Source organism: Perca fluviatilis, chromosome 18, assembly GCF_010015445.1.
Source record: "Perca fluviatilis chromosome 18, GENO_Pfluv_1.0, whole genome shotgun sequence".
Classification (NCBI taxonomy): domain Eukaryota; kingdom Metazoa; phylum Chordata; class Actinopteri; order Perciformes; family Percidae; genus Perca; species Perca fluviatilis.
In genome coordinates this window covers 14,206,819-14,230,534 of record NC_053129.1, presented here as the reverse complement: position 1 = coordinate 14,230,534, position 23,716 = coordinate 14,206,819, and the positions used below count along the sequence as shown (strand labels likewise).

The 23,716-nt window shown below is 41.6% G+C and overlaps 1 protein-coding gene across 1 annotated transcript in view; it reads right to left on the bottom strand.

Annotated features, from left to right (window-relative positions):
* Window positions 1-1,307: 1,307 nt before the first annotated feature.
* Window positions 1,308-23,716, bottom strand: part of LOC120546405 (1-phosphatidylinositol 4,5-bisphosphate phosphodiesterase beta-4-like) — an 84,643-nt gene continuing 62,234 nt past the window's right edge. The window contains exons 13-40 of the mRNA XM_039781330.1: window positions 23,333-23,357; window positions 22,539-22,749; window positions 21,180-21,273; window positions 20,807-20,886; window positions 20,616-20,700; window positions 20,427-20,517; window positions 20,250-20,345; window positions 19,794-19,948; window positions 19,432-19,527; window positions 19,185-19,329; window positions 18,899-18,983; window positions 13,349-13,473; window positions 12,203-12,254; window positions 11,515-11,617; window positions 11,004-11,168; window positions 9,087-9,291; window positions 8,089-8,177; window positions 7,656-7,812; window positions 7,514-7,563; window positions 6,743-6,808; window positions 6,114-6,229; window positions 5,693-5,768; window positions 5,388-5,563; window positions 5,163-5,264; window positions 4,984-5,041; window positions 2,911-2,997; window positions 2,197-2,233; window positions 1,308-1,453 (exon numbers count right to left, since the gene is read on the bottom strand). Coding sequence (XP_039637264.1) covers window positions 1,377-1,453; window positions 2,197-2,233; window positions 2,911-2,997; window positions 4,984-5,041; window positions 5,163-5,264; window positions 5,388-5,563; window positions 5,693-5,768; window positions 6,114-6,229; window positions 6,743-6,808; window positions 7,514-7,563; window positions 7,656-7,812; window positions 8,089-8,177; window positions 9,087-9,291; window positions 11,004-11,168; window positions 11,515-11,617; window positions 12,203-12,254; window positions 13,349-13,473; window positions 18,899-18,983; window positions 19,185-19,329; window positions 19,432-19,527; window positions 19,794-19,948; window positions 20,250-20,345; window positions 20,427-20,517; window positions 20,616-20,700; window positions 20,807-20,886; window positions 21,180-21,273; window positions 22,539-22,749; window positions 23,333-23,357 — 2,904 coding nt within the window. The 3' untranslated portion in view covers window positions 1,308-1,376. The remainder of the gene's footprint in view (window positions 1,454-2,196; window positions 2,234-2,910; window positions 2,998-4,983; window positions 5,042-5,162; window positions 5,265-5,387; window positions 5,564-5,692; window positions 5,769-6,113; window positions 6,230-6,742; window positions 6,809-7,513; window positions 7,564-7,655; window positions 7,813-8,088; window positions 8,178-9,086; window positions 9,292-11,003; window positions 11,169-11,514; window positions 11,618-12,202; window positions 12,255-13,348; window positions 13,474-18,898; window positions 18,984-19,184; window positions 19,330-19,431; window positions 19,528-19,793; window positions 19,949-20,249; window positions 20,346-20,426; window positions 20,518-20,615; window positions 20,701-20,806; window positions 20,887-21,179; window positions 21,274-22,538; window positions 22,750-23,332; window positions 23,358-23,716) is intronic.

Sequence of the window (23,716 nt, the reverse complement as noted above, 5' to 3'; positions counted from 1 at the left end):
AACAATTTGATCACAACGTTAATCTTAAAGGCTAAAAAAGCAACCACATTTTGGTTACTATTACTGTGTTTTTACATATACTTCTTTTGGTCACTGTCCTGATTGATTTTCCTTCTTTTGTAAACTTTGAGAGAATCCTGTTTGTTTATTTGCATAGTACTGTATACATGATTTTAAACCCCAAATTAGGATGGTAAAATGTTGAGTTTTGCAGTTGTAAACGTATGATGATTGAGCCCAATTGTAAAAAATGACTATCGCATTTTATTTTTAAGTAAAGGTTGAGCACAGCAGTCTCTTGGGTATTTCCTAGTAATTAAAACCAAAATCTTACTGGGAAATAGGCCATAATCAAAGTGAAAACATCCATCCTATCCCTTTATAGTCTTCTGACTCAGCAAGATAATACGCCTTTTTATAGTTGGCTGTAACATTGTTGCACAACAAAAAAGTCAGTAATACATCTTTGTGAAGTCACACAACTTGCATTGTAAGTATAGATGACATAGAGGGGTTTGCAACTCCTTCATACAGTGATTTCTTTTTAAATACATTCTTACTGAAATACAAAAAAACTACCATAGTGCACTGCTACATTTTCCACATCGTTATGATGGCCTATCACAAACAAAGTGCTCAGGACAGGACTGGTGTGTAGCGTACAGTGTATTTCACAAAGTTAATTCATTTGTGCTGAAATGACATTACATCTTATACATAGTCTTCTCCCCTCTTCCACGCTGTTTCTGTAGCGGTTAATCGGGTACCGATTTTTAAAGAAAGAAGGAAGGAAAAAAAAAAGTCCAAAGGAAGGTGTGTGTGTGTGTGTGTCTGTGTGTGTGTGTCTGTGTGTCCACCAATAGCTGCAGCTTGTGTTGCCGGTAGGATAGCAGAGAACATTGAAGACAATTTAGATCTACATACAGTGTAGGAGGGGATACTTCTGATTCTTTGTTACTGCCTCCGCATTTCCTCTCTCGATAAGTGGTTAAACACCCCGTCAAACAGTAATAAGCACCAATGGCTCAGTGGTATAAAGTTAGTGGGTGGGGTAAGGGTGCAGAAACTGAGGGGTGGGGGAGGGCTATCTGTGTGTGTGTTTCTACACGTGTTTACTTGTGCGTGTGTGTGTTTACATGTGTTTGTATACGTGTGTGTGTGCGTGTGTGTGTTTACGTGTTTGTACACGTGTTTGTATACGTGTGTGTGTGTGCGTGTGTGTGTTTACGTGTTTGTACACGTGTTTGTATACGTGTGTGTGTGTGTGTGTGTGTTTACGTGTTTGTACACGTGTTTGTATACGTGTGTGTGTGTGTGTGTGTGTGTGTGTGTGTGTGTGTGTGTGGTGTGTGTATACACGTGTGTGTGCTTGTGTCTCAGTTGCTCACACCACCGTGGCAGGTCTGCGGTCCATCTCCTCCTCCAACTTCACCATCTGCTGCATGTCCTTGGCCTTCGAGGAGACAGAAAACACAGTGAGACAGACTCACACATACAGAAACTAAAGCTCACACAAATACACACGTGTAACACTTGCAGAAGATCCACATTTCATCTTTTGGTAGCAATTTTGACAGGTGCAAATCTGATCTTCCGTCTATCATAAGTTCTGAATGTTATATTGCTCATCATTTTTTCAATAAGAGCCAATAATCCCCTCTGCGTGCATTTCCTTGCATACTTTTGCAGATAATATAAACCACACGCTTAGTAGGAGTAGCGTATAATGGCTCCCACAAAATGTCTGCAGTGGGATACTGACACATACTATGAAAGCAAATAATTGTGAGCTGAAGTGAAAGCACAGTGGGGCTGGTTGGGAGCTGGCTGTTTTTGCTTAGTAATAGCTTGTGAGTCATGGTGATAAATGACTCAAGCTGCTCGTTGGCACTGCTGACACCACGAGAGCTGCAGAATACAAATGTGGGAAAGGCATTTCACAATACAAAGAAAAATGCATTTTCAATGTCTTAAAGGCAGACCTGTCATGTATTATTTCCTGGCTTTAGTCAGTGGTGCTCATTATAGTAGTCAGTTAAATAGTATGAAAATACAGGCTCAGCAGAAAAACTGAGGCTATGATAAAATGAGTAACATAACAGGTAGAAGAGAGAGAGAGAGAGAGAGAGAGATGGAAGGAAACATGATCACTTAAGGATGGTATCAGAGGTAGTTACGTGAGATGTGTATGCCTACCTTGAACCTTTTTGTTTGCATGGTGTGATTTCAAAAGCTGTGCCGGAAGAAGCAAATCATTTTAAAAACAAATGAATATGTGTATACATGTAAGACATGAACAGGTAATGGAGTGTGGCAGGTGGCAAAATAAAATGGACAAATGGAGATACGAGACCTTCTGCAGAGTGAGTTTCTACTATTTGTAGTGTACACTCAACACATGTAGGGCAGAGAGACGGTCCAGTCAATTGGTGAAATAAACACTTCAATACAAAGCTGTGTTACCATATGAAGAATCATTGTGCATTGAGACGGATTCTTTAATATAGACTTTGTGTTTTATTCTTTGGACCAACAAGGTTTTTCTGTATAGTATCTTGAGGCAATTCTGATGCCAGTTATGTGGAACACTTTCTGCAATACTAATTACAGTTTACAACACAGATGGCAGAAACTGCACTAGGCCCCTAGTTTCGATCTTCATTTACACTTAAAAGGCCAGTGGAGCACAAAGGACCATAAACTGAGATATGTTCTGGTTTATGCAGGAAGTGTGTCTAATAAATGTGGTGGTTGAGGTTTTTAGTAGTTGAGATGGAGAACAGTAGTCAGCTGATCGCAAGTTGGATGATGGCAGACATGCTCGTTATTCTTAGTCATTTCTTCTACAATCTACAGTTTATTGGCAGTCAAATTTGGCCTGTAAGGTTCAGTTTCTTTGATTTGTCATACCTGCTCGTTGAACTTATCCAGTTTCTCCAACTGTTCTCTCTGGTTTTTCTGTAGCTGCTCCATCTCCTTCTGATGCTTCATGGCCAGCTGCAGACACACCAGGAACAACACTAAGACTAGTTAGTTACTGTGTATTACTATAAATAAGTAGTAACTTTTATCAATTGAACACTGAGTCTCAAGCCATGATTAGGATTAGAGTCTTGAAAACCATATTTACTTGATATGAGCATGTGAGCCCAGAGGCCTGTCCTACGAAGCAAAATTTGCCGTTAATGAGGTAACTTCAGGTTCAACCCAGGGTTTTGTGTATCATGACGGTGGATCACTTGTTAACGGGTTAAATCGCCGTGGTAACTTAAGCTGAACACCTTACCTCACCGCCTACCGACCAATAAATACTTGATTGATAACGGCGTCACGGTTCTTAGAAGATCCGGTGGAGGGAGGGAGGGAGGGAGAGACTGAGACTGACTATCAGAAAAGTTAAAACATTTAGAGGCAGACAACCCCGTTAACATTCCCCGATGGGGATCTTCAAGAAAGATATAGATTTTCAGCGGAGGGAATTACGTATAGGCTATTTGTCGGCTTCTTGAGCCGTGTGTTGCCAATGCGCACATTGATTTGAATTATATTTTTTATTTGCTCCCATGATCTCTTACCACTGCCAGGGTTGCAACTGAAATAATAGGCTAAAGCAACGACAGTTTATGGAAAGCACAAGCGTAATTATGGTCAGATCTATTTTTTTTATATTGATGAGCGTTGTGATTTACTTATTTACAGAGTCAGCTTTTTTGCCAGCTTTCCTTCCTGTTTTAGGAAGCAGCGACTGTATTGCGTTTTGCCTTTTAAACCGTGTCTGTGTTCTTCATATTTATGTAGAATTATAGTTTGCTCTGGTAGAGGTTTGTGATTAGTCATATTGTGCAAACAGCGCCTCTTTTATGTGAACGCGCGCGTCGCTGGATTGCGAAACCCTGGGTTGATTGAACTAGTTGTTAACCACAGTCGTGACACAGGTTAAATATCTAAACCACTGTCGTTAAGAAATCAAAACATGTTTGTGTGCTAAATATCAATATAAAAAGAAAAGATTATATACTTTCTGTAACAGTTCTAGACTATCCTTTTCTTTTTAAAGTAGGAATGTTTCCTTGTATTTATACTCTAAAATTAAATTAAACTGCTGGAGTCGCAATAGACATCCAAACATTTGTATGGTATTTAGAGCTGTAACATTTCCAAATGTTGCTGTACATTTAATTGTCTCAGAAATAATTGCTATTAACAATATAATTGTCTCTTTTTTAAAATGTATTTATTACTTTTTCAAACAAATTAAAGTACACAGCCTATGAAGTAAACTGTGTCTCTTTATTATGATAAAACATTGTATTAAACATAAAACTGACAATAGAACATTTATCCTCATCAATAAAAAACAAATCATCAAATCATGAACAATAAAACAGATTAAATTAAATAAGGAGTACAAATAATAGTCATCACTATTTGTTATGAACGTGTAGGGACAAGTGCCAACAACTAACTATTTAAATAACAAAAATGTATAGTCCTCAGAAAAAAAGGTGTGGGGTGGTGATGATGGGCAAAAGAAAAGTTACTTAATCAGCGTGTTTGCCAGGCAGAATTTGGCCCAGAACCAGTAGCATGTTCAATTTCCATGGCTCGAGTCAGCTACAGCCCAGGATGTTCAGAGTAGCGTTGGCAGCAAATGACAGCTGCCACTAGCATAGCTTTAGCTCAACAGTCCGACCAATTATCACTTGTATAATTACAATTTGGCATATTGTAAAAAATCAACAATTACCATCCAACAGTCATACCCCTTAGGTCCTTAGCTAATGTTAGCAATTAATTGTGGTTAAACAAAAAAGGCGGGATTACGTAAAAAAAAATTGCAATTAGACAATTATGTAATAATTGCTACAGACCTAATTGTATTATTCCATTAAAATGGGAGAATCCCTGGAATATTGTTTTAGCTTATATATATATATATATAAATAAATAAATAAATAAATAAATAAATAGATAACAACCTACCCTCTTCCTCTCATCCAGGAACTTCTTGGTGTTACTGCTGTTTAACTCTCGCACTCTCCTGAATAGCACAAAGAGCAGGACCATGGCATTACAAGTGGCACAACACAATCCCAACATAACAATTCAACAGCCAAGTCAACCTTCTGCTGAATGACTACATGGTAATATGTGTGACCCACCTCTCTCTCTCTGCCTTGTTTTTTATGGACTTGTCCTGGCTGATGGCTTTACTGTTTTCCATGGACATTTTGGCCTGGTTGGCACGCATCTCTTTGCTCTGCCTAAAATTGTGTAACAAAAAGCCACATGTACTGTAAGAAAACCTGGTCACAACCGGCAGTTAGGCTACAAAGGCTTCAGTTTAGCAATTCAGAGGGCTGCTGCCCCTCTGGATCTGGTCTCACCGCTCATGGATGAGTTTGAGCTGCATGGTCTGCTGCTCCTGGACAGTGGTTAAGAGTTTCTTGAGGTGTTCGCACTGCTGTGCGACGTGGCTGTCCTTCATCTCCTGCTCCTCGCTGCTGTGACTACTGATCAGCTCTGACCACTCTTTAGTGTGCTGTGCTGTGATGTCCTTTACCTATACACATACACACACACACACACACACACACACCTCAGTCAATTATCCACAGCTGAGGCACTTATCCTCACAGCTAATAACTTTGTGGAAAGGATGCTGGCTTTGGGCTAAGAAGTTTTGTGTTACCTTGACTTTGTGATCGGCAATCAGTGTTTGGATCTTATCCTCCGTCTCCTTCTTCAGCTCTTGGCAGTTGTTTTCCCTGTGAGGAAACCACATACATATAAGTGTCGATTTAATACCATGCAAGTCAAATTTAATGGGATGGTAGAGGTTTTCAAGAGGCCTATCTTATTAATCACAAACTGAGTGCCTTTTTGGTTTTGTAAAAGGTTTTGTACTGTAAAAGCTGGAATCATAATTGACCTGAGATTGTGTTACAATAATTATAATGTAGTTCAAACAAGGAGATTCCTCCATGTTACCATAGTTGGCTACTGCATTTGACAGTCTCTGGTTGACTATCACTGCAAATGGAGAACTGACAATAGCAAACTGAATTAGCCCACACAGGAAACCCGGGCAATGCAATTCTTTCTTCAGTTACCCCCGTTTCTTGATGGCTTTCTCTAATAGTTTCTCCAGGGTTGTCTTCTCCTTATCATGCTGAGACACCATCTTGTCCATCTGGGTGCAGTGGGCTTTCTGCATTGTGTTTTGATCCTATTGGGGAAAAAAGTATTTATTTATACTGTGGAAGTGCAGTTGTAACCTGTACCAGTACTGTATCAACCTCCTCCATTGACAGATATAGCAAAACAGACAGCTGCTAAATGAAACTATTATTTTAAAAACCGTAATATGTTACTGTTGTCTACATCAAGTAATGAGCCAGCAGTCTTTATTCAGTCAACAGATGGGTTTGGATGCTGCTATTATACATGGGTTACGCAATAGGACTTAATGCTATGTTAATTAATCAGCCACTATGAATGAGCCAGCACCCACCATGATCTCTATGGTAAGCTCTGGTCAAAGGAAAAGCAACTTTAGCAAGTCTAATTTCTTACAAAACATTAATTTGTGTGTGTGTGTGTGTGTGTGCGCGCGCGCGTGCGTGCGTGCGTGCGTGCGTGCAGTGATGAAGCAGTGGTCAGATGAAAGCTGAAGCCCCAGAATAAGCTGCAGCCTCTTTGCATTAAAAACAGACAGGTTGGCACTAAAACAATTACCCACCTTTGACTGTTTCTTCTTTAGAGTGTTGAGCTCCTTCTGTTGCTTTTTAAGCAATTTAAGGTACGTCTGCAGCAGGAGAGAAGTGTATTTATTGCTCTTGTGCAGGTCATATTGAGAATAGCCTTTGAGCATAATAGCTTGGTATAAGCATTTTCTGGTAGCATGTGTATAGTAAAGAAGATATATTATGAGATCATTATTGGTACAAAAGGGTGATTCATAAATAACTGTAGTTTTACCAAGAGAAAACAAAGGATTTATTAAAAAATTACATATAATTTAAGTAAAAGTGTTCTAAGAAATAGTGCAGTATTACTGTTAGCGCTTATAATTCTATTTAGCTGTAGTAACTATGTAATAATGCCTAATTAGTATGAAGTTATGGTCACATAACACTTTCATCCTATGAATATTCCCCTTGTTTTCATTTTGGTGCTTAGAAATCACATCCTTTTTTAGGGCAACGTGCAGGGAAATGTCATCAAACAGAAGCGTAATGTTTCGTTGTACAATTTCACAAGTACATTACACCAATATCATGGTTTAGCAATAACTCATAAATAATATTTATAGTTTACATGTACATGATAGAAAGAAACCTGATAAAAAACATACTTTCTTGGAACTTTAATAACAATTTTCTTTTGAACCAACAATTACTGCATTATTTCTTATTACGTATTCTGTAACTCTTCCACATTTACATTGTCTTACAGACTGAACGGTTAGAGCCCTGTTTTTGTGTTAATAGTAAGGAGTTCAGTTACCAACCTTCATTTGTTTCAAGTCATCAATGCTGACATTAGGCACGAGTGCATTATCTGAAACAGCAGAGAAAAGTGGAATTTAACTCTGTGTCCCAATAGTTTGTACGTATGTGTTTAAAATGTATATGTTGTACGTCAGTATATACCCTTCTTGGTTTCTGCTGTGTTATTTTGGGCAGAGTTGGAGGTCTGGGCCATGTCTGAGCTGGTCTGCGGTGTCACACTGGCCTTCACAGTGTCTCCTTTACCCTTTCCCTTCTTGTCGTTCTTTGAGCTTCCACTGGGAACATCCGCTATGTCGTTCTACAAAAGAGAAATGATTAATTTAGATGGTAAGGGACACTGTTTTGTTGTATGGATGCAGGTCTAAGTACGGAGTTAAAGTTTAGCTGTGTGAGTTAACGCTGGTTGTACCCAGTCAATTAGGTACTATTCTTCAAACCAGTATGGTAACTCAGGTGTGTGTGTGTGTGTGTGTGTGTGTGTGTGTGTGTGTGTGTGTGTGTGTGTGTGTGTGTGTGTGTGTGTGTGTGTGTGTGTGTGTGTGTGTGTGTGTGTGTGTGTGTGTGTGTTGTTTACCGTGTCAATCCCCAATGCCTTCATCTGGTCAGCTCTTTTTTCTGCTATGGTCAAGAATTTCTTTGGGTCTGATAGGGCATCGACAATTGCTGAACGCACAAAACAATTTGTAAGTATAGGGAAAAGAAAAGTTTCATTGATAAATTGGTGGGTTGAAGGCTTGTTCTTGGCCATCTGTATAATAAATAAATAAATAATTTATTATACAGATGGCTATATATTTTTTTTTTTTTATATATATATATATATATATATATATATATATATATATATATATATATATATATAATTAAGGAAATCATAGAAAATTCTATTTTAGGAGCCATCTCTGAAGTAGGCCTAGTTAAAACAATATTTATTTTGACCATAGTAACCAAAATATTATTTTGCAATAAGAAAGGCAGTAAACAATGTGTTTAATGTCACTCCGCTCAGACTTATCTATAGAACTATCACAAAAGCTATCCTCCTCTTGCATGATTAACTACTGTACTGCCTCATTATGCTGAGTCAAGACTGAGGTAGGATCTCACTACAACAGTGCTTAAGGAAAGGATTTTTACTACTAGTACACTGCTGTGTGTCTGGCAAGGTAGTGATTCTGGCAGCAGATCTTACAGAAGAAAGCTAATGTTTCCTCAACGTAAGCCCCTTTGGCTTTATTTAATGCCAATTCCATTCCTATTCATTTGTATGTTTCTGCCTGCTTTAAACTGTCTATACTGCATATTCAGTGTCATTATTTACACTATGCCATTACTCTGAATGTACCCAACCAACTGAACCCCATGCAGAGAGTAAGTGAGCGGGAGAGAGAGTTGTCTTGCTTTCCTTTTTTTCCCCCTCTCCTTCCAACAGGCTACAGAAACAACTTTAATATCAGCCAAGAATAAAGGGAGCATTAAAACAAAGAATGTCAGTATGAAACAAACTTGTAATTCTGCATTTACACATCAAAGAACATAAAGAGTGTGTGTGTGTGTGCGCGTTCTTCTCACCTCCAAAGCCGTCTGGCACGTAGGTCTTCAGGATGATTTGGCAGAAGATGGTGGGCAACGACAGGGGCTTGTTGCCCTCGTTCCTCAGCGAAATGTGACGGTAGCCAGCCTGCAGGCCGTCCAGAGGCAGGATGCGCTGGCCAATCAGCTTGTTGTTGTCATCGTAGACGGCGATGCGCAGTACTGCCAGATCTGGTAAGATCACCTAGGTGGGGTGGATGAAGGGAAATGGAGGGGGAGGGGGGGGGGAGAAGGAGCCAAAATAAAAGGAAAAAAAGATGGGATCAGGAATAGGGGAGGTGAAGGGGCGTGAGGACAAAAATTGCGATGAAAAAAAAAGTTGCAGTTAGGAGTCGGTCATCACCCCTGTGGAACTGTGGGAAGTCTAATGAGCTCATTCTGGTGTGAAAATAAACAAACCAATTCACAGCCATTGCAGTAAAATGGTCTCTCTTTTACGCTAAAGCAGAAACTGAATCATTGAAGGTGAAGGTCAAGGATAAAACTGCAGGGGACGCTATCACGGGACAGTCACAGTGTGATACAGGAAAAAGACATGATAGCGCAGCAACACACAGCATAACTGATGACTGACCAGGCCATCTCCACAGCTAGTATGCATACACAGAGTAAATCATGTATATGTCTGTGTGTCTGTGTGTAACTTGTGGCTGTGGATGAGCTTGTGTGCATACCCTTGAAAAAAAAAGAGTGAGTCTTAAATGGCCTTGTGTGTAGAGATAAGTGAATGGAGAGAAGAGGATGATTAATACCTAGTCCTAGACGAAGAGGAAGGTAAGAGATAAGACCTAAGAATACTCACTAGAGATGAATGGGTGGAAGCGCCCACTTGTGTGTATGCTTACGCAAATGTAGCCTTGCTGATGTACATTATGCGAATGCTGCTGGTGTGTATTGCTCGCTCATCTTGACAGTGCTGTGCATGCATGCAAAGGTGTGTGTGTGTGTGTGTGCACTAGATGTGAGAAATGAGTCTTGCCAGCAGCTCTGCTTGTGATGCCCCTCTGATAGCACTGTAAGTGTGTGTGTGTGTGTGTGTGTGTGTGTGTGTGTGTGTGTGTGTGTGTGTGTGTGTGTGTGTGTGTGTGTGTGTGTGTGTGTGTGTGTGTGTGTGTGAGCACAGCAGCACTGCGGCAGGCTGTGATTGATGGTGTGTGTTAGGAAGCTGGAGTCACAGTCATGGCTGACAGACTGCTGAGAGCAGCACTATTACACACACACAAACTCTCTTTCGCTCTCCATATCTCTAATCTCTCTCCTTCATTCTCCTTTTTTCCCCTCTTTCTCTATCCCTAATTGTTTTTCTCTGTTTGTTCCTTTCTTCTTGCTGTGCTTTGATTATCCCCCCCCCCCTCCTTTCTTTCTCCTCTTGTTCCCCTCTCCGTTTTGTCTTGTGATATTTTTGCAATGACTACATTTTCAAGAGTATCCCAAAAAACTCCCTCAGTTTTTCTTTTTTCCCCTCCTCTCTTAAAATCTTTTCTAGATTTTCAACCAGCATTCTATTCGCCATTGGTTTTGCATCACTTTTTCAGACTTCCCTTCATCCTCTCTTTACTCTTGCTAGTACTGCCAACTTATATTTGTCTTTTCCCTCCATCCTTCCTTCTCCCCACTGGGGATCAATAAAAAGTATGAATTATTATTTCTCTGCTGTAAAGACAGAATGACTAACTTCCATCGTCAGAGAGACCTTTCTTCCAATCCAAATCATGGCTGTCCTCCATCCCTCTCCTTTTTCTCCTACTGTTGAAATACCACCGCTTTCATCACAATAAAGACAGCATTAGAATAAATGCAGCACATTTGTTTTAACTCACTGTATCGGTTATATTGACCTCCTCTGCTTCCTCCCTTTCCTCACCCAACAACCCCTTTTCGTGCCCTTCTCGCTACCTTTCTGAAGACAAAGGGCTCCTCGTTGTAGGCTGGGTTCAGTCCGTTGTTCATCACCATCCTTGTGCGGAATTCCTTCCGGATGGTGTCTGTCGGCAGCCCGTACATGTCAACCTCAACGTACGTGCCGATTTTCTTGTCTGACAGGAACTGTCCAGAAAACACCTAAAGTAAAAAGGAGGACAGCATTATGAATATCTTTTGAAGGCATAGATTTTACAGGAATAATATATTTAAAAAGTAATTATTCACTATTATTGGACTCATCAGGTATGGGGTACAATCAAGCACCATCTACTAAGGTAAAGATATGTGTAAGACGACAACAGCTCTGCCTCCCTGGAGTAGCATACAACACACCATGTTGTGAGAAAACCAAGCCTGGAACTAACCCTTGTATACATTTGAGTACATTACATTTTTTTACGGATCATAGTTTAATGCTAAAAAACTGTAATTTTCTTTTGATTTAACAGTTTTCCTGCATAACTGAAGTGTCAGATGACCTGACCTGTACGCTGCAGGTTGCAGCGATGACTCCATCCACTGGCGTCTCTGAGAAAGGGTCAAACATCCTGTCTGACCGCCGCATGAAGTCAGGCTTCAGCAGGTAACTGATGCACACACACAGAAGATAAATATAAGGAAAATGCACACACAACAAAATCAATTTACCTTTTAGATCAAATGTGGGAACACTTATGTGATGAAATACATAATCCTACAGTTATAAAATACTTAGTTTAAATTAGGCTCTAAAACAATCTGAATGGGGAATAAGGAGGTGCAGAAGGCTTTTTGTGTGGGAGTGAGTGTTTGTGTGTTTTAACCCGGGGCCCAGCAGAATGGCATTAGTAATGATGGGTGTCTGCAAAAGCCCTGATCTTCCCACATATGAGATTTCTAGCATTAGTAGTAAAATGTCTGCCCTCAGGGACAGTATTAGAGCCGAGGGACCGAAACGGCGATGGAGAAAGGAAGAGATAGATGACTGCAGAGAGCTTCAGAGGCGGGTTAAGAGGAGCCCGCTTCCCCAAAGCACTAATTGTCTCTTGGGGCAGACGGTAGCTACGGTCGCTGCTGGCAACCACTAATGAGATGTGACAAGCTTTAATTGATGAACTTCGGAGAGGGGTGGAGAAGGGAGGGATGGGATGGATGGAAATGAGCTAAGGACAGGAGTGAGGAGCTGTTCTCACCCGCAGGAGCCGTTGTACTCGTACTTTCCCTGGTTCAACTGCATGGCCAGATCTGAGAGAGACAGAGACAAGTTCTGATGAGACGCGGATATCAGGTTCTCACATTACTCACACAGACATCAAATCTTGGAGCCTTCATTTTTTTAAACATTTTTCCTGACATCTCTCTCCTTCTCTAATCATGTATCCCTCCATCACAGAAGCTCCACCTCTTGTGGGACTCCCCCTTCCCTCCTCAGGCTTGCACATGCTATGCTCCCAGCAGGCCATATGGTCCGACCCCTTTTGCCTCTGGTCATGGGGCAACAGCTGTTTTCCAACAGAAAACACTCACTGTATAGGTGTGTATGTAGCAGCGAGAGTTTAGAAAAAAAAATAAAAAATTGTGTGTGTGCGATCGGGTTCATGCATGCATAACCTGATGCTGCAAACCGTTTGCAGGAACTAATTTGTGTCATGTGGCCAGAAGTAACACTATGGTTTCTCAAAACAAAATTTTTCTCATATGCTTTGCACAGACTCAAATCGACACTTTTCTTTAAAGACTTAGTTCACCTAAATCAGAACAAACCTCTCGGTGAGCTCTCGGTGAGTGCAGTTTTCATTAGAAAATTTTTTTCCCCCAAGAATGTTACAGTACACGTATGTACATGTTGCAGTTGGAATGGTGGTAAAAAAAAATGTATATCAGAAAACCTCGGCCCATAAAATCAAAGCTATCAAGATGACTAGATAATACTAGCAGTCAGTGAGAACATGTGCTTTTTTGTAATTTAGGTGAACTGACAATTTTTAAACTAACATTTCAAGCCAAACTGGATCTTCATTAAGTCCGAATGTCCTTCTCGTTGTTGTTATTCTTGGCATGTGTTTTTTTGGATGTGTGCATGTGATTGGGGATGCGATTGTAGGGTTGTTGATTAGTGGGTCCATATTCATCCAGACAACACATGCAGAAGATGCTTTCAGTGTGATGTAAGAGTATGTGAGGTCAGAAGTTCATTGCATGCTGCACTTTGTTGGATCAGAAGTTTAACTGAGTGCTTGTATTTGTGCATGTGTGCTTGTAATATGTATCTGCTGTATGTGGAGTACTTTATATGGGTGTGTGTGAGGTCAGAGGTTCCATGTTGTGTGCTGTGGTACCTGGGGTCTGGAAGTTGAGTGAGACCATCTGGCAGCCTGCGTTCCAGAAGATCTGAGGCATGTAATTACTGGAGTCCACCCGGCCCCCTTTGGGGTAGATACGGCTCATCTGACGTTTGTTGTAGCTGCACTGACGCTCAGGAAAATTTTTAAAGAGGGAGAGCATGTGTGTTCCAGCACGTGTGTGTGTGTGTGTCAAATAGACTGCAGGACTATTTTTAGTGTGAACAGCTTGGGTAAAGCGTCCCACTGGACTGAGAGAGAGGCAAAGTTTGTGTGTATTTTTGCGTCCGGCCAAGTCACACAGTCCAAAGGCACACTGGCCTCTAGAGGCCTCCAGTTCTTTTCCAAGAGCAGAGTGAAAACAAATATGGCTAAAAAACATCAGTTCTGACCCACCTCTAAGCTTTCATTTAGGTGACGTCAATCTATTACATTACATGTCATTTAGCTGACGCTTTTATCCAAAGCGACTTCGCCTAATAGCAAGAAGTGCAAGTACATTAGCTTTCTAAATAAGCCAAACTACAAAGAGCCAAATGAGTGCAACTGTAAAAATAAAATCCAAGGTGCAGTCGGAAGAGATGCGTTCTTAGCCTGCAGCGAAAGATGTGTAGGCTTTCGGCTATCCTGATGTCAACGGGGAGGAGTTCAAGGAGTTTAGAGAAGATGGAACAAAGTTTTTTTGGGGTTGGAGAAGGAGGATTGAATTTTGGTTGTCGTGAAGTGGGAGGACAGAGAGAGTAAAGAGGAGGATAGAGTAGAATAGAGTGTCTGTGGCAGCATGGGAGGCATGAGTGAGAAAGAGTCAGATGAAGGGATTGATAAAGTAGATGAAGCCAGAGAAGAGGGAGAGAGTGAGCATATGTTGCAACAGGTACAGTATCTCTTGAGATATGGCTGTGAGATTGGGAAAGTGGGAGAGAGTAAGAAGATGAAGAGCATGATGTAGAGCAGTTTCTGGTGAATATGAGATTAAGGTGGTTGCCAGCTTTGTGAGTAGCAGGGGAAGGCAAAGTGAGAGGGCAAAGGAAGAGAGCAGATGTAGTAAGTCAGTTGACTTCTCTGTCTGGATGTTTGAAGTTGCCCAGAAGAACCAGCCTTCATCTTTTCTGCTTCTGTCTCTTAAAGGAAGGCCCAAGGACCAGCGTCCAATCAGTGTTATGGGACACTGGCGGTTCTCAGTCCTTTATCTTTTCCAGTGCTTTCCCTTTAAGTAAGGAGTCTGACTGTTACAGCAGTACCATAGTTGGGGGTAGTGTCATGAGTTTTGTACCTGTCCCTCTCCATCGGGTGCACATTAACTCTATGCTAAAGACTTTTCTGTAGCAGTCCTGTCATGTTTTCCTGTCACTGGAGTGGACTTTGTAATGGGTTAGGATTAGGGTTGGGTACCGAAACCCGGTTCCACTATGGAACCGGTTCCTACGCAAACTGTAGTATTCGGACCGGATTAGAATGCAAATTTCGGTTCCGACTGAAATACATTTTCCCTCTGTCGCTCCGGACAGCAGCAGACTCTTTTTTTCTTTCTCCCTTTTCTGCCGAGTGGTGCATGTGCCTGCTCGCGGTGTGAAGCACGTGTCTGCGCTATTCCCCAGACATGCACTCTACAATCCCTGCTGATAGACAGCTTTTTGTACACACTCCGAAACGGACGTAAAAATATCACAAGTTCTCTGTAGTCTACCGTAAGCTAGCTACCGTAAATGTAGGCTACTTTTAAAATGCCATATTTTCCCTCTGGGCTCACCAAAACGGACGTGAAAGCATATTAAACCAATCACTGCACGTGATCGCTAGTAAACATATTATTACACTTGCTCTGCTAGTCTATCGTTCAGGACAAGACCGTGTAGCCTGGTGGTGGGGAAGGTAGGACAGCCTCCCCAAATTGTCTGCCCTTTCAAATTCATACCTGGGTGTGTACAGACCTCTTGGACACCAGCTGAGAGTTTTCTCCTGTGCAGACATGGCATAAGTCAGGAGAGGTGTAGTATCTTGCCAGAGAAGGCAAATATGGTCATTTTTCTGCAAAAGAACTGCTAAAGTTTGAAGCTGGTTGGCATACCAACACAACATTTATTTTGGAGTTACTTGTTAATAGTGTAACTGTTATTTGTTAAATTATTGTAGTTATGCGTTAGGTGACTTAGGTTTACTTATTATATATTTAAGTACTTTAAAATGTTAATATATTGTTCAATTTAAATAATTTTCAATAAAAAAAAAAAAAAGTTTTTCAAGAATCGGTTTAGGAATGTTTTAAAAGTACCCCTTCGACATTGGAATCGTAATAATCCAAACGGTACCCAATCCTAGTTATGATATTGCTGGGGGAAAAGTGTATCCTAACCCTGAAGTTGTAGATAACCCCATATCTGAGTCCAAGGTTGATGTAGCTCAGCATCATCCTCATGTGTTCCCCGCTAGCAGTTTGCCCCGTGGTCAAGCATTTAAGCATGCCGAAAATGCTGATTTGTCCGACTCATTGTTTGCGTCCGTTTGTCTGGGGATAAGTTGCCTCCTGTTGGCGAGATCGCGCGACGAAGCCGGCCACTGCCCCCACGGTACCCTTTCTACTTACTCGCGATGCACTTGGTGAGGAACAGTCCTTTGTTGTTTTTGTTGTTACCAGATTGTTGTTCCTACTGACTGCCCACAGCAGGTGTTAGAGTTGGCACTGGACACGTATGGGCGGGCCATCTGGGTGTAACTAAAACATATGACTGTATCCTAAAACATTTCTTTGGTCAAAACCTGCCGCACCCGTCAAGTGGGGAAGCCGAATCAAGCAGTGCCTCCAACCCCTATCCGTCCTATTCCAGCGGTCGTAGAGCCTTTTGAACGTTGCCACGAACAAGGTCAGGTAATCGTTTTCTCTTGACATTAATGTGCGTTTCCACTCGGTTCCCTGAGGCAATCCCATTGAGAAGAATCACTGCACCAACTTCAAAGCCTTGACCAAGTTCTTTACTACCTTCGGGCTGCCAAAAGTTGTGCAGACCAAGGAACTATTTTCCTCTCTAAAATCATCTCTCTGCCTGTTTTTCAGGGCCGGATGTGGTAGAAAGTAAGGTATCTGATACATACATTTACACCCCTGAGCAGAGAAGAAAGTCCAGATTGTCACGTTGACATGTTGAAGCCCTATCATTCCAGGGATGGTGGTCGGGGAAAGCAGGAAGTAACTCCGGAGACTGCTGCCCCTGCTAAGGCTCCAATTGTTTTGGTCTGTGCTGAGGCTTCACGCGACTACGGTTTGACAGTGCTTAGTGATGGTCAGCAGAGCGGTAGGTTGTCAAACTCAGACTTCCTGTCTGACATTGAAGCGCAACTGTCTCTTCTACCTGCATATCCTCTACCTTGTTTAGCGATCCTGTAGCAAGGCGTTGCGGCGTGACATTGATGTCGGCTCTGCGTCTCCCATTAAACAACATGCTTTTCTGCACAGACTTTGAAGGTTAACGTGGTAACCAGATTCATTCCCCTTGCCATGCACGGCGGACTGTATCGACAGTATCGGTCCTCCCGCATTTATCACCAAACTGGACTTGCTCAAAGTGTACCGGCCAGTGCCTTTGACCCCTAGAGCATTTGACATATCTGCCTTTGTAACAACTGATAATTTTTCAGTACACAGTAATGGCCTTTGGAATGAGATACGCGGCCGCCACCTTTCAGCACCTGATACACTTAGTGCGGGGAGATATGTCGCAATGTAATGCGTATCTCGACGATGCGGCGGCGTACTCTGACAGGTGGACAGATCAGCGTCCAGTCCAGCTGATGAGTCGTTGACCCTTAACCCTTGCAAAATGAGAGTTCGGTAAGGCCACTGTTACTCATCTCGGAAAGCAAGTCGGTCACGGTCGGGTGCGTCCCGTGGATTTGAAAGGCGAAGCTGTACCGTCTTTTCCAGCTCCTACTTCCAGACGCTTCTCGGGTATGGTCAGCTACTATCGGCGTTTCTATAAAAACGTTTCTGTAGCAGTTGTCCCGCTTACTCATCTGTGTAGTACATCTGTTCCTTTTGTGTGGAACAAGGACTGTGATCATGCTTTTAGAGCTGCAAACTCCCTCCTCTGTAGCGCTCCCGTTCTCTCGGCCCCTAACTTCTCTCTTCCATTCAAACCGAAAGTTGATGCCAGCGGCCTCGGGGCCGGTGCGTTATGCCGCAGGACGGGGAGGGCGACGTAAGCCATCCAGTGCGTTACTTGTTCAAAGTTCAAACGGCACCAATTTAACTACTTAACTGTTGAGAAGGAGACCCTGGCCTTGCTCTTCGCTAGAGGTGTGAAGAGATCATGTGTCAAAAATAGGGCTGTCAAATGATTCATTTAAAAAAAAAATCTTAATTAATCGCTGAATTTCTATAGTTAATCATGATAAATCACATGTTTTATCACATTAAAATTCTATTATTTAGCATTTCAGAACCGTTTTTAAGTACATACTGTATTAACAATGGAAAGCAATTCTTACCAGTGTATCTTGATTGGGAATCAAATTAATGCAAAGAAAGTGACTTTATGAACTTGATTTTAAGATTTGTATTTGTTTATTATTTATTTATTTACTGTAAACAAAAGAAAAATGTGTGAATCTAGTCACACATTTGAATCTAGAGTCAATATTAGGGTTTGGTATTGTTAAGTTGCTCCGGTGCTAAAGCGGTACTTTTAAAAAACGGTACCGGTGCCTTAACGGTGCCTGAACAGTTTTCAATTCCATAAAGTTTATGCCAAGAGTCAATTTTTGCAGTGTTGACCCTTTTTTTTCAAGATGTCTGCAATCGGCCCCGGCATGCTGTAAATTAACTTGTGGGCCACATCCATGACTGTAGTGCTCACCTTGTCTTGTCAGCACGACAATGTGAGAGCGATGTGCAGCCTCGTCCTCACCAACACTCACCTGTGTTAACGAGAGAATCACTGACACTGCCGGCCATTTTGGAGACTCCTGCGTGGACTCCTCTGTCTTTGTCCGACGCGGAGGCTGCCGCCTCAGACACGCGCCTGCGTTAAATACAAGGAACAGATGACGGAACTTGGCTACAGGTGTGGAGGCCACACCCTCGCCAATCAGTTAAAGCACAGCTCACCGGCCAACCGCACGCTTGACACTAAGCTAGTCTCATTGCCCCAAGCATGTTCCAATAAGCAACTGCTTGCACTTTGATATATGGACATGTGTTCCCAATTTGTTTGAATTGCTAAACTATAATTGCATAATTGAATTTAGTACTTTGGAACTCCATTCCAATCCACTTAATATTATGAAATTGCCTTTAATCCTCACAATTCACATTCGATTTTTGCTATTCGACTTCAATTTACTGAGATGCGCTGTCCGCTCATCAACAAACAGCTATCTAGTGCACAACTACTGAAACGTTTCTGCCCTTGAGATGCCTTCAATTTCAGTCGCCTTGGATTTTTGGATTACCAAAACAGTTTTCTCAAACGCAATGGTAATTAAATAGGTACTGTAACAGTTTGAATGTTCGCATGAATGCAATACAACTATGACTTGAAGCCCAAAGGATACTTGACGAACTCTATGGCGTTCGTCTTCAGATAGCCCAGACCGACGGACTCGTTAAAAGATGACATGTTATGGTGGATGTTCCTTTCTGAAAGACAGAGAACGGGGAATGAAAAATGCTTATGGCATTTTGCTTTTACCCACAGCCGCACACAGAATAAAGCAGTACAAAGATGCTAAATGAACAGTTTGGTCCCACATTATCTATTTTTTCACCAACGAGAAGCGGGACCGCAGTACAAATTAATTAAAAATTGCAACGACCGTAAGGAGGATGTGAAAAACTCACCCTCTGCCACATCAAAACTCTGGAACTTGACAGGCTGTGCGTAGTTCACCATGGCTGAGAGCCATGGGTGAATGTTGGTGGTGGCTCCTACGTAGGTGTACTGAGCTATCAGTGCCTCTTCGGAGTCCTCTGGCTCTTCCGCAACCTGCACATGACACGGTACAATCGTACACAAATACTAGATGTTTCACATGTACACGCTTAAAAGTGGATTGACGTTTGGTTTATGATCAACTTGTGTGCTCGCCTTCTTGTTATTGTCTAGGTCTGATGCTTCTGAGATATCTGTGGCGTCTGTTGCTTCTGTGGCTTCAGACATCTCTGTTGCTTCGTCGTCAGGCGCCTGGAAACGCAGACAGAAAAAAAAACACACACACAAAGATGATTTTAGGTAAATGCAGAGTGTGGGATTTGACAATAAAATATCCCAATTTTGAGGCACTCGTTCAGAGCAGTGCAGTAGGCCGCTTAGTTTTACTGAAGGAAGCAGCCATTTATACTTTTGAGGCCATTTCTAAATCTCGCAGTGACATTTAAGGCATTATTGGCAGTGTAAATGGTTAATTTGAGCATTTCAAAAGCCAAACAATCAGCAAAGTGATAACCCACCTTCTTTATACTGTTGCTGCGTTCTTCCTCTTTCGTTGAGCGGACAGCGTTACTCTGGGAAATGCTACTTGCCTCTTTCTCAGTGGTTGCCTCTGACAGACTGCCGGGGGCCTCTGAATTCAAATCCTTATCCTCAATCTCCTTTTCTCCTACACCTAAATGCACACCAAACAAAAACGTTCTCTAAATGTTAATATTTGCATTCAGTCTTTATTTAAACAAGCTGGGCCACTAAGCAATCTTACATTCAACTGTGCACTTGATGCAGCTTTTTGAGGATTTCTTGTTTGTGATCTTCATGAAATCAAATTAAAAGCTATCGCTTTCCCTTCAAATATGATTGTTTAAAAGATGTTTGATAAGATGTCATGTTGTGTACATGTCAGCATTAAATGCCTTCTCCAGAGAGAGAGAGAGAGAGAGAGAGAGAGAGAGAGAGAGAGAGATTTAGCTGACCATTCTCTGTGTCCTCTTCATTCTCCTCTCCCATAATGATAGCAGGGGTGTTGGTCTCTCCTGCCTCCATGTGTTTCTTAAAGGCCTCTAGCTGTTCTGTATGACACACACACATTAAATCAATAAACCATATAATGAACAGATTTAACAAGTCAACAGTCCGAGTTGTGTACGTACTCTGTTCAACTTCAGGTTTCAAGCGTTTGTTTTTGATGAGGATTTTACGTTTGAGGTCATTTGGAGAGGGTAAAGGGCGCCCAGATTCAATCTGCCAAAGAGAACATCGTTGTCATACATTTGAATATATAGAGGACTGTCATCCAGATGCAATCAACTCTGAAAGATATTGTGAATCCGAGTATTTACCGGGTAGTTTTCCAGAGGCTGTTTGAGGAGAAACTCACCGAAGATCTCCTCACAATACTTTGCCATCTTGTACTGCTGTGGTTTACTGGTGATACGCAAACAAACATGCACAAGGAATGCGTTGGGTCCACGTGCTGTATAAGAAATGAATATGCACTAACACACTTGCTTATCGCTAGTTGTACACATACCTGCAGTGGTTTTCAAAGGACAAAATAACAGGGTAGTCTGAGGTCACAAATGCTGTGTCCTTGATGGCTTGGATAACATCCTGTTGGAAGTTAAGAGAATAAAAATGAAGTGGAAAAAAGGACGAAAAAGGGGATGAGAGAACAGAGGACAAAGCTGTGATATATGCAATATCATACTTTCAACACAAGGGGGCAGGCATACCTTATGCAATAATATTGAAGCCAACAGAAAAAAAGACAACTGTTGACAACAGCAGTACTGTATGTATGTATGTGTGTGTGTGTGTGTGTGTGTGTGTGTGTGTGTGTGTGTGTGTGTGTGTGTGTGTGTGTGTGTGTGTGTGTGTGTGTGTGTGTGTGTGTGTGTGTGTACCTTGAACAGGATGTCTGTGCACATGGCCTTGCCATGAGTGATAATGGGCTCCTGGTCCTCTCCTTTTCCATCCCAGCAATCAAGCTCCACACATCTGACAGGATAGAAAGCACACAGAACAGTTTTACCTTAGCTGTTAAGACTGTGTGTTTGCAAGCATGCAATGGGATGCATGCTTGTCTACACAGGGCTCTAGAGTGCGACCAATTCGGTCGCAAATGCGACCAAAATTTGTAAGGGTGCGACTAACATTTTTCCTAGGTCGCACCGGTGCACCTAACGTCCGCGCATCCGCTGCCTCTCCACTAACGAAGCGATGTCGTTTATCTTATCTTTATTGTCGTTTAATGTTGCGTTACATGACCCATTCCTTCTGGAAAGCCGTGCCTGTGTTTGGATCTCTCCTCCGCGCAGCCCCGCCCCCATTCACTGACACACGGCTCCTCTGCAACATCAGCGCCGCCGGTCCACATGCTGACATTCGTCTACAGTTTTAATTGTTATTAACACAGCTGTATATTGTTAAGTATGAGAGGGAAACCTGTATTGGTACCAGTGTTACCGCTGGTAACTCTCTGTTATTGCGGCCGCCACGGCGAAAAACACATTAGAAGTTATTAAATGCAATTAACTTCAGTTCGTTGAGTAATAGCGTGTGAGACGGAGCCTTCTGGATCATAGTTCATAAAAATGCAGCGCAGTGACGATACAGCCATTTCATAGCCTACACAAGACAGGTGTAACGCCGCTGATGAATCAGCCGTCACTCTCTGAGTAGCATATGCTTCAGTCCATCGCGCTCTTTTCTTTTTTTTTTTTTTTTTTTTTTTTTTTTTTTTTTTTATTTTTTTTTTAAAAAAAAAAAAAGAAAGAGAGAGAGAGGGAAAAAGAAAGAGTGTTTTTGGGGTGTTTTTTTTTTTTTTTTTTTAAAAATACATATATATATATATATATATATATATATATATATATATATATATATATATATCTCCTAGGCTATTTATTTTAGATAACTTTCATTAACATGTGTTGCAGCTGTATATTTTTAAACTGGTAAAGGAAACCCTGTCTTTGCATTTTATTTTAATCACAATCTGTTTTAATAAAAGCTTGTGAAAAGTGGCTTTGACTTAAAACTGAACATTTAGCCCACTTTGTAAAAAAATACAGAGCTATATATCGTGTATCGCCATTCAGCGTTAACGTTGAAAAATTTGGGTGCACCTAAATTTTGCGCTGGTTCACCTAAATAAAAAAAGTTAGGCGCACCAGTGCAACCAAGGAAAAAAGTTAGTCTGGAGCCCTGCTACACCCTTACGTGTATCCGCCATCTTAACGGACCATGACGCACTTACGCACCTGCATCCGGACAGCAGGACCTGGCGGTACATCTCTACTGAAGACTTCCCTCCAAACTGTCGCCCTGTCAGGTAAGTGTTGTGGGAGGAGCTGATAAAGTAGTGGGCCAGCGGATGATCCATTTCCTGGTACAGCTCCAGCCGGTCCAAGAAAACTGGAGCGTTTTCGTCTGACATCAGGTACCGGCAGAACCCGTCGCTGGACATGTAACCTGGGGGAGAGGGAACGAGGGGGTGGAAGTTAATAGGATTGAGGGTAAATAGCAATGTTTCTTTATTATATGAAAAATAATTGCTGGTTACAATGAACTTCCTACAAATGGAATTTATGGCTTCTGACTCAAAGTATTAAAATCCCTGATAGAACCCAATAAAAATCATTCTTATTTGTGGATAAAAGATGCTGCCTTTTCCTAACGCTGATTTTTTTATTTGGACTGCTTACACTTGATGGTTTCACTGCTATGTGTACTGCTTGTGTGTATGATGATAAACTCTTTCATTTGTAATCCAATCTTAAATCATCTAAAATTGCAACATGTGCAAGCTCCAGGCTATAGATGATTGGAAATCAGATGTTTGCAGATCATGTTGTCATGAGGGTGCTATTGTGTTGACTGTCAATTTATCAGGGTGATAGGAATGGAAAATAAGACAGAGGCTGAAAATATTTATATTGGCAGAGAACTATGCCAATACCATGATGCAACATAGTGTATTTTCAAAAGGTACACAGGCAGATGGCAGCACAGCCTAAAATATCTCTGCCTCCCGTTTCCCTCCACTCTCCTCTACCTTTCTTCTTCAGCTCTTCGTCTCTCTAAATATTTCTCTGAGTAGTTCTAACGTGAACAGGCTCTCATGCTAATATCAGCCAGAATAATGGGAACAACATGGGAAAAGGTACCGACAGTCGCTCATTTCCTTATTTTGATTATCATCAAGTAAATCAACACAGTTGCTTTTAACAACTAAATTATAGTGACCTCAAATGGAGAGCACTCAAGTTTAAACAAACAAAATGTATTCTAAAACATTTAAAAAGAAAAACTAACTCTGAGCCACACTTACTGTGTGTGCGCACTTTACTTCAACAGCAATCAAACATCATAATGCCAGTGCCCGCTCACAAAGCCAGGTGGGAATTAAGCTAACCAAAGCTTTGCCTCCATTTGCGGG